This window comes from Suricata suricatta, chromosome 12 (genome assembly GCF_006229205.1).
Source record: "Suricata suricatta isolate VVHF042 chromosome 12, meerkat_22Aug2017_6uvM2_HiC, whole genome shotgun sequence".
Classification (NCBI taxonomy): Eukaryota; Metazoa; Chordata; class Mammalia; order Carnivora; family Herpestidae; genus Suricata; species Suricata suricatta.
The window spans coordinates 68,495,690-68,512,364 of NC_043711.1; the positions used below are offsets into that span (position 1 = coordinate 68,495,690).

Below are 16,675 nucleotides of genomic sequence, written 5' to 3' on the forward strand. Positions count from 1 at the left end.
CTGAGGTTTCGGGTTGGGTAGAAGAGTGTGGTTCTGGGACCACCCTGGTGTTCTCCGCGTTAGAGGGTGGGTAGAGGGAAGAGCGGGCCCATGGAAATGAAGGTGAGGTCAGGTCGCGCTTCTCTGAATTATCTGACGTTTATCGAATGCTTTCTCTGTAAACATTAGTATTTACATCTAATAATTGGATGAGACACCTATTCCGTACCCATCTGTTTAGATCGCTAAATGATTAATGTGTAAACGCATCATTGAAACCTTTGATTTTTTCGGTGTATAAAAACTTTTCAAATTTAAGGGAAGAAAATAAGCATTACTTTGAAAACAAAGCACTACTACCCTGTATGATCAGTTCCTTTTTGTTCTTAGTAATTGTGACTCGTTGCGCTGAAAAAATCGAATTGAGATGCTAAACCATTAGTGACTTTTTTTTCAAGGGAACAATACTAATTTCTCACACACCCACAGAGTCTAGCATGTTTTAAGGAGTATCACTCTATTTGGGCCTTAGTCACTTACAGAATGAGAAAAAAAAAAGTGATAACTAGGATGAAATTTTACCTGATTTTTGAAGGGTGGTCGGATTAAAACAATTTTTTTTATGTTTCTTTATTTATTTTCTTGAGAGACAGAGAGAGAAAGCGCGAGCAGGGGAGGGTCAGAAAGAGGGGGAGACACAGAATCTGAAGCAGGCTCCAGGATCTGAGCTAGTTGTCAGCACAGAGCCCTATGCGAGGCTCGAACCCACGAACCGTGAGATCATGACTTGAGCCAAAGCTGGACGCTCAACCGACTGAGCCACCCAGGTGCACCTGGGTGGTCGGATTTAAAGAAGGAAATTTGTGAGCTAAACCTAATTGATTTGGGTCTATTTAGTTAGAACACTAGCCCTGGAGAACTCAAGGCTGTACAGAGTAGCATGAGGTAAAGACTAACAGAGAGAATGAGACCAGAATATGAAGAAACAAATGAGACCAACTGAGGCTTGGGAAACTTTTGATTACATTAGTGTTTGACTTGTAACAGGTACATATATAAAAAGAAATGTAGACATTTTAAGTGAGTGCGATTGGCTAGTAAGCATTTGCCTCCCTCTGTAAAGCCCTGGAATTCTGTTTGCTTTTGCCTTAAATTTGTTTCTCCAAATGCTCTGTAATCAAAAGAGGATATCCTGATTGTTTTTGCTTTTTTGCATGTGACTAAGAATAAGTTTGGGAAATGAAATTGGATATGTTAACTTTATTTACATTTAACTTGGAAGATATTGTTAATTAGTATTTTTTCCCAAGACATCTTATGTTACTAATCCTTCATTATTGTAACATTTATTTTGCCTTTTAGTATTTGATTTCTTCAAGCATTTGTCCAGTCCAACGTTTAAAAATGGCATCCAAACAAGAAATAATGAGTGACCAGCGGTTTAGGAGAGTTACAAAGGACCCAAGATTTTGGGAAATGCCAGAAAAGGACCGAAAAGTCAAAATTGACAAGAGATTTCGAGCTATGTTTCATGACAAAAAGTTCAAGTTGAATTATGCTGTGGATAAAAGAGGACGTCCCATCAACCACAGCACTACAGAGGACTTGAAACGTTTTTATGACCTTTCAGATTCAGATTCAGATCTGTCTGATGAAGACGATAAAGCACTGAACCAAAAGAAAATGAAGGAAAAAAAAACCCGGACTAACAAAATAGAATCAAAAAATCTAGTTGAGGAGAAAAAGAAAGAAAGCAAGAAAAGTAATCAAAAGGATTCTGGAGATAAAAATGATTTGGATAACTCTGACAGAATTCAGAAAATGGAAAAGTCATACAAATCTAAGAAGGTAGATTCAAAAACAAATCCTAAGAAAGACAGAGAAGAATTTACACAAAAAAGTACAAAAGGCGGAAAAAACATTATTCAACATTGCACAGATTCACGTCCCAAAGGAAAAGTAAGCGCAGTAGACTTGGGCATCTCTCAAATTGTGAAATCTCCAAAGGTCAAGTGCTCTAAGACAAGAAGAGAAGTGCTATCAGGTTTGTTGGAAGAATTGCAGATTCTTTGATATTACATTATTTATTTTTATGCTGATTTTTTTAAAAAAAGGAGACCTGTGGTACTTATTTTTATAGTATAGTGGGAATGATCAAATGCTTATTTAGGGGTCTAAAGCTATGAAAGAAAATTACCATTAATGATTATTAATTTTTTATTTGGCACTATTATTTGCTAGGAGAGAAAAACTTGATGCTACACAACGATTTTGATTTGTGGTAGGGACCATTGAGAGCCATATTCTCTAACCAAATAGAGCCTTATATGTTGTCATCACATACTAAGAAAAGGTGTGTCTGAAGAAGGTTAGTAGAGTTCATCCTTTATTCAGCTACCTTGTACCTTGTAATGTGACAGATAAACATGAGTAAGACATGGGCCCCCGTCTTAGACCTACTACTAGCTTATATGATGTCTGTGCAAATTAGAAAAAATTACGCCCTTTTGGACATGCAGAGCTCCCAAAGCTCAGTTTGGTAAGGGCTGGCATCTTTGAGTGAAGCAGTTAGGTTTATTTCCCCTGAGCAGACACAACATGCGTGCAGGGCGCAGAGCTTGTTAAGTGGAGTTTGGCTTTAGTTTTGGTACTTCTTGGCCCTTTGCAAATCCTCTTTTGCAAATAACAGCCTGCTAACTGCACTGTCCAATAAAAAATGCATAATTTTGAATTTTCTGGTTGACGCATTAAGAAGTAAAAAAACCAGATGAAATTAATTTTATTAACATATTTAATCTAACACATCTAAAAGTTCATTCAATATGTAACCAACTTAAATTTTAATGGTATAGTTTACATTCTATTTTCATACTAATCTCAAATATAAAATTTGAATGAGCTGCATTACAAGTGCTCACCTGCTACATGTGGCTGCTGGTACATATTGGACACCACAGATCCAAAGTGAAAGAAATTAGGTTCATGATATATGATAGAATAATGATAAGTGTTATAAAAGATGTTTAGCAGAGGGCTATGAGAATTCAGAGGAAAAGGTCACTCAAGATATGGCAACCAGAGAAAATTGATAGGGGAAGTACTATAGGGTTTGGAAAAAGTAAATTGAGGGATCAGAGCATTTCATATACAAAGGAATTTTTGAGCAAAGATAATGGTTTTGTACATTCGGAAGAGAGCAGTATTCTCATTTGATTAGATAATAAGCTGTCTAAAGGGGTGAGTAGATAACAGCTAAAAGTGGTTGTTTGGAACTAAGAAATGTCTGATTCTAGTTCATGCTTACTTGTTTACTTATTAAAATTTTGTGTCACCTCCAGCATCAAGGAATTTTGAGTGTTGGTGTTGCCAGTCATTGATGTTGTTAATTGAAAATTGGTATTTAGATGAGCCAAAATCTGGCTGTGACTACAAGACCCAAGAAGGATAGGCATCCGGAAGAGTCTGAGAGGTCTTGACAGGCTGAGATTATGTTGGAAAGGTCTGAGGTATCAGTGGATAGAATTCTAGATAGCAGGAACTAGGAGGTCAGGGTGGGGTCCCATTCCATTTGTAGTGGAACCAAGCAGCAAACTGAGCTGTAGGGAGAAAGGATAGGAGTTTGGTTACTGAAATTGGAGAATAGATCAGGATAGGAACAGCAGTACCATTTATTTGATGCTGAGTTTATGAAGTAAGTTAGTCTAGCCTCTTTTAAATTTCATTTGATATGGGACATTGGATTAATAAACATACCCATATAATCCTTTGGATTGATTTTATAAAATCTTTTTATAATCTTTTTTTATTTATTAAGTTTTCTCAATGAGCTTGAGAAATTAGGATAGATTAATCAGGAAACAAGGCTAAAGTGATTTATGTTAGGATACACAGAGCTGGGCCTACAACTCAAGTCTTTGAATCTTTTTACCCCATTATGTTGCTTCCAGTAATTTACTTCAGTTCCATAGTCTAGAAAAGCATTAAGTGTAAGTAAGGAATAGTGACTCTGTATATAATCACCTTTTGTTCATTATTCGTTTGTCAGTTATCATTTCAGCAACTTCTGTGTGCAGGGGTCTTTTTAAGTGCTACAAGGTAAATTGATGTGAGGAGGTACGGTTTGGTATTATGTATCATTATGATATGTTGATGCCCAGTGCTTGTACTCCTGGTAACTTAACTTTAGTTGGACATATGTGCAAAGAATATGCATCATAGCATTGTTTTTAAAATGTAAAATTAGTATAAACCACTAGGGAATTGATTAAATATGATATATCCAAGGATATTTATGATACATGAAGTTTTAAAAATAAGTTACAAAATAGTAAAAATGGTATGACAAGTTACTTAAAATAATTAATGGGTACATCACAGAAAGCAAATCTAAGGAATTAATATACTAAAATAGCCAGCCAGCTATCTCTGAACTCATGGCCTTTTACATAGTAAAGTAAGTAGTAAATACTAGATCAATGAGTGACCATTATAAGATTATAGGACCAAGAAAAAAGCTAAGTTCAAATTTCATTCTAAAAATTAAGCTTTTAATATTTTATTTTTCCAAGTAGAGCTCGTAAGCAGAAACATAAGCTCCAACGTAAAGATGAATAAAATGTGTGAGATACTGTTTATCGACTGTTTCTACCCACAGTAGAAAGATTCATGAATTGTTTTAGAAATAGAAAATGAGCTTTTTCAGAGTTATGAGGGCTAAAAAAATCCAATATAAGTAAAAACAGCCTTCGACTCTTCATATATTGTTAACTGTTAGTTACAAAGTTCAAGATTTAGCAGAAAACGTATATTTTGTTCTACATAGGTGATCTCATCATCTCAAGCTTCTGTTATCAATACATATGAATAAGTGAAACATTTTATCTCCAGCACACAACTTTTCTGAGCTGTAAACTCATGCAGCCAGCAGCCTTCTTGATATCTCCTATTTGATTCAAAGGCAATTCAGATTCAACAGATTAAAAACTGAACTCATGATCTACCTCTACAAAACAAGCAAACTGATTCTTTTCCAACATTGCGTGTTTATCCATCTATCTGTCTGCCTTTCTGTTTGTCTGTCTAGCAAGCAAACTGGTTCTTTTCCAACATTCCATGTTTATCTGCCCGCCCGTCCATCCATCCATCCATCCATCCAGCTAGCTCTCAAGCCAAGAAGCTGGGATTCATCTTTGACACTTCTAAAACTTCTGTGCCCCATTCCAAGGCCCCTTTCACCTAATTACTGTTGATTTTAACTCCTGACTCTGAAACCCTGAAGTGAATCCATTGAACTCTTTGTATCTCTTTCCAACAATTTAGTGCTATCTTCATCTCTTGGTAGGAGTATTGTATTACACTACTAATTTTCTGCTCTTGACTCCATCCAGTCAAGTTTCTGCAGTATAGTCAAGGTGATCTAATTGCAAATCTGATGATGTCTTTCTGAAAGCATAGCAGTGACTTCTCACTGCTTTTATGACAAAATCCAAACCTTCTACATGGTTTTTAGAAAGCATGGCCTGTACCTCACTCTTCAGTTTCTTACTTTACTCCTGGCCATCTGCAGTCCAGACATTCTTCCAGCTTTTCCTATTTGTGGATCTTTGTATTTGTTTTTCTTGGTGCTTGGAAACTCATTAGTCTAATCTTGAATACTTCCTCTTCATCCTTCAAGTAGCAACTCCATTATACTTATTTAGAGACTCCTGTTGTAGCTCTTTATGTGTATTGATGTGATTAATTTTATTTGATCCTTATCTTTCTGTCTATTCTTGTGACTATTATGTTTGTCTCTTGACTAATAACTTCTCTTACCAATGATTTTATATTGAGCGTCTAGCACAAATATTCATGAATATGTGAATCTACTTGTATCATCTAGGTACATATCAAAATTTCTATCAAGTAACTTAGTTTTGCTCTACTTAGTGTTGTTTTTTTTTTAGTCTCTTTCATAGAAATTACTTTTATTGGATTTGAGGTCAATGTAACATGGTTTCAATTTAATTGTGTTTATATTTTCTTAATTTCTCCCTCATTTAATATTTTTTGCAGTGGTTCCACTAATGGCAAGAGACAGTGATGGTTATGAAAACTTGACAGGTGGTAAGATGTATGACAAAGATGCTCTGGAGGAAGATTCAGAAAGTGCTAGTGAAATAGGTGAAGAATCTGAAGATGGAATTACAGGCATTGATAGAAGTTCAGATGATGATGATGATGATGATGATGATGGTGATATTGATGGAAATGAAAATGATGAGGAGAATGAAGATGAGGATAGTGAGAATGATGATGAAAGTGACAGTGGCCCTGATCTTGCAAGGGGAAAAGGAAATATAGAAACTAGTTCCGAAGATGAAGAGGATATGGCCGATTTACTGCCAGAGGACTCTGGTTTTGAGCATGCTTGGAGAGAATTAGATAAAGATGCTCCTCGGACTGATGAGGTGAACTTTTGAATAAATAAGATTACTTGTGAAATAAGATTATTTGTGAGGAGCACAGTACAATTAGCTTTTATGGATGGTAGAATTGATGTCATTAAATTGAGTGGGAAAAGCTTTATTGGTAAATACTCTTAATGATGATTCTCATTAAAACCTTGATAATGGAATTGATTGTTTTAGATGGTAGTTTTTATTTCAGTTCCTACTGCACCTATTAGAAATGCTATAGGGTAATCGACTTAACCACCATGGTCATGCATGGGAAGCAAAATAGCTTAACAAACTTGGTTGTAAATCAGCTGATTATCATGTTCTGATTCAAGAACTAAGAACATTTAGATAAATACTATACTGATTTCAGAATTTGGGGGGAAAGAAGGCATACATTTTTTGTATATTTTGCAAGTGTGGGGATTGGTGGAGATAATGTAATATTTAATTTTTCTCATTTCTTAGATTACACGTCGATTAGCTGTTTGCAACATGGACTGGGACAGATTAAAGGCAAAAGATTTGCTGGCTTTGTTTAGTTCTTTTAAACCTAAAGGAGGTGTTATATTTTCTGTAAAGGTGAGATTTGATTTCATTTTGAAGTAAATACTTCTAAGTATTTTAAATCTAATCTCTCTTTATTTTTTTAATTCATACGTTCCTTTGAAAGAAAATAATCTCTCACTTGTCCACGATAGTTAGGCATGAAACCAGAATAACAAATATAAAAGAAGGGAAGGAGTAAAATTATTGCTATTGATGGGGTTAGGTGATCGTACATAATTTAAAAACCCAAAGAGATCAATTGAAAAGCTATTATAATATAAAGTTCAATAAAGAGACAGAGTAAAATAAATATTTTTTAATTGCATTCTTCAAATTTTAACTAATCAAGAAAATAAATCCTTGGGAATCCCCTTAAACATATGTGACGTATGTGAAGTAAATGGTAAAACTGGATAGATTTGAAAAACTGAAATTTTGAGATACCATATTTCTGGAGAACAAGTATAATGGTTAAAATCTAGGCTTTGCAGTATGACAGACTGCATGCAGATCTTGATTCTAGGGCCACCTGAATGGCTCAGTCAGTTAAGCATCCAACTTCTGATTTCAGCTCAGGTTATAATCTCAGTTTGTGGGGTCCAGCCTTGCATCTGGGTTGAACCTGCTTGGGATTCTCTCTCTGCCCTTCCCCTGCTCATGCTCTCTCTCTAAATAAATGAAGAACATTTTAAAAATACAGATCTTGATTCTAATATATGCCATGTGATCTTGGGCATTTTAATCTCTCAAATGTGTTCTCTCATCTGACAAGTGGATACAACAAAGCATTTTCTAGGGTAGTTGTAGGGATGAAATGAAAAGAAGCTCACATTTAGTATTTAGTGTGGTGCCTGAAACAGCTTTAAATGATAATTGTTTAAATATTTAAAGATGTCGCTTCTATAGATTTAATGTAGTTCAGCCATAATCTGTTCAAAGTAAAGAAAAAGGATACCAGTAATCATCTTAAAGAATAAACAAGTGAGAATGACTAATGCATTTTTGAGAAAATATACCACTATAAAAGGATTTACCCTTTCAGGTACAACATCTAAATCTTATATCGCTAAGTGAGTTAACAAGTTTGGATAAAAATAGAGGGACAAATAGCTGGAATGAAATAGATAAATAGAAGAGCTTATATTATAATTTAGACCAAACTAAGTTTGAGTACCTGATATTGGAACAAATGGACAAGTCTTTGTATGAAGAGCTTAGTTCAGATCTTCACCTCAAAATAGCCCGAAATAAACCCTAGATAAAATTAAAAATCAAACCACAGAAATAGAATAAAATAGAATTGTGTTTTTATCAAATCTGTGTTTCAGGAAATGTAAGAATTTCTAGACTTAGGAAAGAGAAAAGTAATCAACAGATGTGACTACATATATATTTAAAACTTTCACATTTAAAACCTATTATTGCCACTCACACTAGTAGGAAAAATTGAATCCCCTATTTGATAAATTGTATATTGCACAGAACTTAAAAAAAAAAAGCATGTTTTAGTTAAGAAATATATATATATTAAGCCCAGTAGTATCAAAACAATACAAATTAATACAGTTACATTTCTTGACTCTCAAAAGTAGCCAACATGGAAAAATTCCAAATCCCGGGTCAGCTGGGTGGCTCAGTGGGGTTAAGTGTCCAAGTCTTGGTTCTGCTCAGGGTATGATCTCACAGTTCTTGAGTCTGAGCCCCACATCGGGCTCTGCCCAGACAAAACAGAGCCTGCTTGGGGTTCTCTCTCTCTCTCATCCTCTCTCTCTTTGCCTCTAAGGATTTCTTTTTTTTTTTTTTTTTTTTTAAGGTTTTTTATTTTTGAGAGAGAATGGGAGAAACAGAGTGTGAGTGGGGGAGGGACAGAGAGCGAGGGAGACACAAAATCTGAGGCAGGTTCCAGACTCCCAGAGTTGTCAGCACAGAGCCCAACATGGGACCCCAACCTATGAACTGTGAGATTATGACTTGAACTAAAGTCACACTGAACCACCCAGGTGCCCCTCTAATTAAAGGATTTCTTAAAAGAAAGCATTGGAAAACAGATATTGGATAGATGGTATGACTTAAGAGATAATTTGAATATCACAAAATTATTTTTTCTCTATTATATATGTTTTCTGTACTTTAGTAATCATTTTTGTGTATTTTGCGTCAACAGTCATTTTTCATGTGTGTGTTCACATTGAGTTCCTGGAGTGCCTAGGCTCCTGTTTGCTTCTCTTAATTTTTCCCTTGTATCCCAGAACCGTCTTGTCCCGTTAATGATTGCAGGAGAGAACTCTATTTTTGTTCTCAAGTTTCACATCTGTTTCTTTCCAACCCAAACAACTATTTTTAAGGAGATATCTCAGGATGTATTAGCTTCTTGTAGTAGGTTTGGAAGTGAGTCATTCTTGCTGTTTTCATTGAGTTCAGGTGTAACTCTTGTGTTCCGGATATTGTAAGAAAAGTAAAGAATAAATTATATTGATTTTATTTTTTTGTGTTTAGATATATCCTTCAGAATTTGGAAAGGAGAGGATGAAGGAAGAGCAAGTTCAAGGACCAGTGGAGTTATTAAGTATTCCTGAAGATGCCCCTGAAAAAGACTGGTATTAAGCTGTTACAGAAAATAAAACTCAATCTCATAAATTCATGTCACTAACCCAGAATTGTGGTCACTTTAATGGAACTAAAGTTTATTCTCTGCCTGCCATTCATCATTAAAATGGGTTGCAAAAGCAGATTAAAGTCTGCCAGAAGTGGCACACTATTCCAACAGCATTTTTGTGTGTATATTTACATTTCTGTATTTACAAATTACTACGGTTTTGATAAAGAATTCTCAGTTTCATTGCTCTGAATTAATAAGTTTTGTTTTTTCTCCTGAGATTTTGCTTCCATAATAGTGGCATTGAAACTCTATTTGCCCTCAAAATATATAATTTTTTTATTTGAGAATTAAAAAATAATGATAACAAATTTTTTATCATCATAATGTAGTATAGAAAAAAATTTAAGGTAGCTTTTAAACCACTAGGTGGAGCTATATGTTCACACAATAAAAATGGTGACTGAATAGATTGGTGGCAGAAGAGAGCCAATGAAGAGTCACAATATGTTGTTAAGTGAAATTAAATTTATAACCATTTAGACCTGACAACACATAAATCTGGAATAAGTATTTTACAATATCAGGAATTTCTTGGTAGTTTATAATAGTATAACAAACCTGTTTAGCAGTTTTACTTGAGAGGCTATATGTGGTAGCAAAATGACCATTCAAGAGTTAAAATTCTAGGTAACTACATGTAATTCTTACTCTTCTAGATGCTAAATTTCAATCAAAATACCTAATCTGTGCCTTGTCAAAATAATAAATTGAGCTAAGCATTAATATCCATAAAGGCAGAGTCATGAAAGAAAGATGGATTGGGATGAAATAATTTCTTGAAACAATTACATTTACTTTTTAAAGGAAGATTGGTATATGTGTTCCTGTATAAGAGCTTAATGAGTTTTTTATCTTATAGGACTTCTAGAGAAAAACTGAGAGATTATCAATTCAAACGACTCAAGTACTATTATGCAGTAGTAGACTGTGATTCCCCTGAAACAGCTGGTAAAATTTATGAAGATTGTGATGGCCTGGAATTTGAAAGTAGTTGTTCATTCATAGATCTAAGGTAATCCATCATACGTCTTACCGATTTTATCTTGTAGCACAAAATGATAGACTCATAGTATTTTATGTTGTTTCATTTTGTAAAAGAGGATTTTTTGCTTTGGGTAAATTCTGTCCTGTGGAGCATCACTCTTAAGAAAGAAAACTATAATGAGGAAATGCTGAAGTATTATGTATGAGTCACCCCACGTATATATCCTGAACTTCAAACATACTGGCTACGTTTTTAGGATGATGGATTATATGTAGTGTTCTTTGTTTTGCAGCTTTTTTTAGAACTAGGACCCAGGTGAATTAACTTTAGAAAAAGCATTGAGGTAAGGGCAAAGGAATTTGCTAATAAACTGGTACCTCTAGATTTGTGTACAGTAGCCACTAGTCACATCTGACTATTTAAAATTTTAAAAAGTTTCAAAATCATTCATTTGCTTAGTCACTAGACACATTTAAAGTACTTTAACAGCCATATGTTGGAGAGAGCAGATATAGAACATTGCCGTCATCACAGAAAGTTCCTTTGGACAGTGCTGCCATAATTGCTGTTCAGGGAATGAATGGTGTTGCTGACATTGTCTTTGGACTTCAGCATTATTTTCACCATGTGCACAGGCTTCACTGACCTAGAGCTGAAAACCATTAGATGGTTGTAAATGTCAGTTCTGAGGAAACGGGAAGCTTAACTACTATACCATTATATTATTAGCCTAATCCTATGACACTTTGAATAGAAATCAGTTCTCTGTATCCAGATTTGTGAGAGACTTTCTTCTCAAAATGAAATATTACAGAAAAAAAATGCACCATTCATAGTTACTGGCTTTCATACTTTGAAGGCATTCCGACTGGTAGGAAAACAAAAAATTTTGAATTGATAATTTGGGGTGAGATTTTAGTATGCTTGCATATTTAACACAAAGGGCTTAGTTATCTCATCAGACAAGTATTTCCTTCTCTTTTATGTTAACAATTTCAATAGGAAGTACCTGTTCTGAATGTTTAAATAGGAGGTACCAAACATTTGTTAGAATATCGAACTCTTTGGGTATTGTGAATTCCTGTTAACATGTTCTTTTCAGGATCATTTTGTCCTTTCTGGTTCCTTTTGTGGACATTTCCATATAATGTTAGAATAAAATCTGGCAGGCCTAGAAAATATCAGTGACCGTGCGAAAAATTTACATCCCCTGTTTTATTTTGTTAAACATAGCATCAGAAAAGAAAATTGAGTTTTCTGCTACTGTCCAATTATCTAGGGAAACTTTCTTTCATCTGCCCCAAAATATAAATGCATGCATATTAATAACATTTAAAAGTATTGGTTTTAGGGGCGCCTGGGTGGCTCAGTCGGTTAAGCCTCCGACTTCGGCTCAGGTCAGATCTCACGTTCGTGGGTTCGAGCCCTGCGTCAGGCTCTGTGCTGCCAGCTAGCTCAGAGGCTGGAGCCTGTTTCTGATTCTGTGTCTCCTTCTCTCTCTGCCCCTCCCCCTCTCATGCTCTGTCTCTCTGTATCAAAAATAAATAAAAAAACACATTAAAAAAAAAGTATTGGTTTTAGATATTTATTTTTCTTCTAAATCTGTGCAAAAGTATAGCTGGAGGAGGAGGATACTGTTTAGACCTAGTGAACCTTAATTATCTGTTTCTCCCCCAAACAGTAATTTTTAGTGGGATTACAGAGCATATGCTTTTTTGTGTGTGTGAAACAAAATCTGTATAAATTACAAAACCTAAATATATTAACCATGGGTTATTTAACTCTGCTTCCCCCCCCGCTTCTTTAGCCTGATGCCTAAGCATTGTCAGACAGTTACATTTACACTACTTAACAGCTAATTATTTATGAAAAAATATTGTACGATAATATTGTGAAGAGTTCTTAGTCTTAATTTTAAGCTTTTTCCTTATTTTTGGTGACACCTATGTGTCTGATACTTTATATTTAGAACACTTATCGATTACTAGTTCTATTTGATCTTCAAAATATTATATTTAAGCCAAGACTATGCTGTCAGGAGTCTAGATCATTTTGAAACATGAGGGACCCATATGTGTTTGCATGTGATTCATATTAACTGGTTCCTAATGCAGGGTTTTTACCTACAGAGTTCATTCAAATTTAGTGGAATTACAGATTTATAGTTTATGAATTTCAGAAACTTTGTGCCACGATCATTTCTAACATTGTTTGCCTCATCTACATGTGTGTTCTATAGAAACTTTTATATTGTATATATGTATAAACTAGAACTAATTAAGGGAGACTATAAACTCTGGTTGTTTATTACTACAGCATATGTTTAAATAAATTTATGTTTTCTTTGTTTCTTAGGTTTATACCAGATGATATTACTTTTGATGATGAGCCCAAGGACGTAGCCTCAGAAGTGGATTTAACAGCATATAAACCAAAATATTTCACATCTGCTGCTATGGGAACCTCAACGGTATTTCTTTTTTATCTTTTTTTAATTTTTTAATGTTTATTTATTTTTGAGAGAGAGAGAGAGAGAGAAGATGACACAGAACTCGAAGCAGGCTCCAGGCTTTGAGCTGTCAGCACAGACCCAACACAGGGCTTGAACTCACAAACTGTGAGATCATGAGCTGAGCCGAAGTTGGAGGCTTAACCAGCTGGGCTACCCAGGGGCCCCTCAATGGTGTCTTAACTGGTAAAGATGTGTAGCTGGACTCTTGTTTTAAGAAAATATTTTGTGTATTATTTACTTATAATATCTTTAAAAATGGAAAGTGTTCAAAATTTTAATGCACAAATACATTGATTTTGTAGTCTGCAACTTCACTGAAATCATGGATCAGTTATATAAGGCTTCTGGTGGAGTCGATCAGGTTTTCCATGTAGAGTATCATGTCATCTAATACACAAATACAAATAGAGGTGAAACGCAAGTGTATTTGCATTTTTCCCTGCTACATCTGTTTGAACCTATTTTCAAATTTTTGTTATGCTTTTAAGCTTGAGTCAATTACCTGCAAGTGTTTCTTTTTCTCCTCTATCTTTTCCATACATTCTTATTCAACTAGATTCTTTAATAAGTAATATGTCAGGTTTTAGTAGCCCAGGGAATAAGGAGTAGGAGGTAACAGATTATTTAAATCACTGTTAAAACAAAACCAGTAGAAATTTTAAATAGAAACAGATTTTTTTTTCTGCAGATATGATCCAAAATTGTAAAAGCAATTGAAGTAGAATAATTCAGGACTACTAGATGTCACATTAATGCTTAGTAATAAATAGCCAGAAGATTATTATTGAGTTAGTTTGTTACTTAGCTGCCTACCTTCTCTCTTCTTTTCCCCTCATAAGCCTTCTACCACTCTGCAGCAACTACACAGTCTTCCCATTGCCTTTTCTGTCACAGACTACTGTGCTCTTCTGAGGACAGGCTCCTGGTAGAGAGACCTGTTGTAACTGTCAACCTGCATGCTAATGGTGGGCACTGTGTGACCTTGATGAGTTACTGAGTATGGTAAAACCTCACCGTTATGCGATGAGTGAAGTTTAAAGGATTTGATAACATAAAATATAGGGTCAGTTTCTTTTCAAGACTGAAAAATGACCAAGGCAAGACTGTCCAGGCAGCTCTTCTGGAATTCCTAGGGTCCAGCTGTGCCATCCACATCTGTCCCAGTTCCAGCAGCCGTTTTATGGTTATCATCTCAGGCAAATTATCTGCATAGGGATAATTCTGAATCCTGTGACTAGGTAGAACTTCTAAGGTAGTGATAGCTATCTTAGAGATTCTGTGGTTAATTGGTGCCCATTTTGTTGTCCTGATCTGGGAAGATTAGCCTGAGGGAGGGAAGAAAAAACATAGGGGACCCACCCTGTGATGAAGTCAAAACATCTGACAAGACCCTATCTGAAAATAGGGGCTGCATAGAGGGCAGGAGCCAGTCAGCAGAGCAGTCATGTTTTAGATGAATTTCTGTATCATGGGGGTTTACTGTACTTCCAACCAGTAAATGCCTTTATCAGTGGCTCTTAATCTTTTTTTGGAAAAGGGACCCTATGGAAATTGGTTTGAAAATTTTACAAATACTGAAATACTTAGAACTCCAGGTAAAAAACATGTTTTCTTGATTCATAATAATGTAACTTTTTCACTAGGGTATTTTATTTCATTTCCCTATAATTAATTGACACATTGATGAATTTTTTACTCCTAATAATAGAGTATCTCGCATATACCAGAGAGAGAGGAGGAAGAACATACGGATTGATGGAAATGGTTCCTCTTTGATAAATAGAATACTTTTTATTGAGCATGTCTTTTATGATTTCCTATAACGTCTTAACCTTTTAAATATTGTTAAACATCCATATTATATATTTTTTTATTTTTTTATGTTTTTATTTATTATTGAGACAGAGAGAAACAGAGCATGAGTGGGGGAGGGGCAGAGAGAGAGGGAGACACAGAATCTGAAGTAGGCTCCAGGCTCTGAGCTGTCAGCACAGAGCCCGACACGGGGCTCGAACTCATGAACCGTGAGAATATGACCTGAGCCGAGGTCAGCCACCTAACCAACTGAGCCGCCCAGGTGCCCTTAAACATCCATATTATTGATAAATATTCTGTAAGTGTGATTTGCTGACACTTTTATTTTATTTTATTTATTTATTTTTTTTCAGAGAAGAGGCATTAAGAATTCATGCCAGAAGTTTATTTGCAAACATTGAGTATGTTGCATTCAAGAGTTTGATCCATTTTTCAGAGACTGCACCTCTTAACATGCTCCTTTTCACATCTGTTCAATGGATTAGTTGAAACTTCTTTATTTCTTAAGTAGTTGGTGACACTTTTATTTTCATTTTCTCATTGGTGAAGGTGGAGATCACTTGGGATGAGACTGATCATGAAAGAATTACAACACTCAATAGGAAGTTTAAAAAGGAAGAGCTTTTGGATATGGATTTTCAAGCCTACTTAGCTTCCTCTAGTGAAGATGAAGAAGAGATAGAAGAGGAGCTACAAGGTACTTGTTAGTCTTTTGGTGTTCTATGTTTATAAGCATTTAGATGCCTAATCTGGGCTTATTAATGGAAATGTCTTTGGCAGTAGCTTCAAAGGAAGTGCCAAGCTAATTCTTAAGCTGCCTGCAAAGCATACGCAAATCTACAATATTATATGTACCTATGAATAATATTTGAAACTTTTTAGAAGTATTTTTTTAGCCTGAATTTCTTTAACCACAAACATTTTGTTTAAAAGTTTTACCAAACAGTGTTGTTTGGGTGGTTCAGTCAGTTGAGTGTACAACTTCAGCTCAGGTCATGATCTTACTATTGGTGGCTTCAAGCCCCACATCAGGCTCTCTGCTGTCAGTGTGGAGTCTGCTTTGGATCCTCTGTTTACCACCCCCACCCCTCCCCTGCAGCTTTTACCAAATAAAAAAAGCCTGGTCTTTTAATTCTTTTTATTTTATTTTGTTTTGTTTTGTTTTATTTATTTATTTATTATTATTGTTATCTTTTTGGAGGGAGAGAGAGCACGTGAGCAGAGGAGAAAGGGACAGAATGGGTGAGAGAGAATCTTAAGCAGGCTCCACTCAATGTGGAGCCCAATGGGAGTCTCAACCCCTTGACCCTGGAATCATGACCTGAGCCAAATTAAGATTTGGATGCTCAAGTGACTGAGCCACCAAGGTGCCCTAAGCCCAGCCTTTTAGACTTGTCCTAATTCACATAGTTTTGCAGTCTCTTAACAAACTAGTAAAATGCTCTATAACCCCCTTTTTAAAACTACTTTTGTATTGATTGTAGTACTCAGACTGTATTTCTTGGACATTTCTTCTTCCCTCTCTGGAACTCCAATTATGTGTGTGTGGGTGTGGGTGTGGGTGTAGGTGTGTGTGTATTAGATCTTTTCACTGTAACTTCCATGTTGCTACTCTTGTGTATTTCTTAATCTGTTGTCTCTCTGTGCTGCATTCTGGATGTTTTCTTCTGACCTGTCTTCCAGTTCACTAATTTGCTTATCAGCGGTGTTGAATCTGTTGATAGGCCAATCCACTGAGT

At 35.4% G+C, this 16,675-nt stretch overlaps 1 protein-coding gene across 1 annotated transcript in view; it reads left to right on the plus strand.

The window, feature by feature from the left end:
- The window catches only part of ESF1 (ESF1 nucleolar pre-rRNA processing protein homolog), a 63,555-nt gene that overhangs the window by 316 nt on the left and 46,564 nt on the right, over positions 1-16,675 (plus strand). Inside the window, exons 2-8 of the mRNA XM_029917470.1 lie at positions 1,342-2,023; positions 6,034-6,428; positions 6,885-6,998; positions 9,462-9,562; positions 10,484-10,636; positions 12,965-13,079; positions 15,486-15,633. Of these exons, the coding sequence (XP_029773330.1) occupies positions 1,384-2,023; positions 6,034-6,428; positions 6,885-6,998; positions 9,462-9,562; positions 10,484-10,636; positions 12,965-13,079; positions 15,486-15,633 (1,666 nt within the window). The 5' untranslated portion in view covers positions 1,342-1,383. The remainder of the gene's footprint in view (positions 1-1,341; positions 2,024-6,033; positions 6,429-6,884; positions 6,999-9,461; positions 9,563-10,483; positions 10,637-12,964; positions 13,080-15,485; positions 15,634-16,675) is intronic.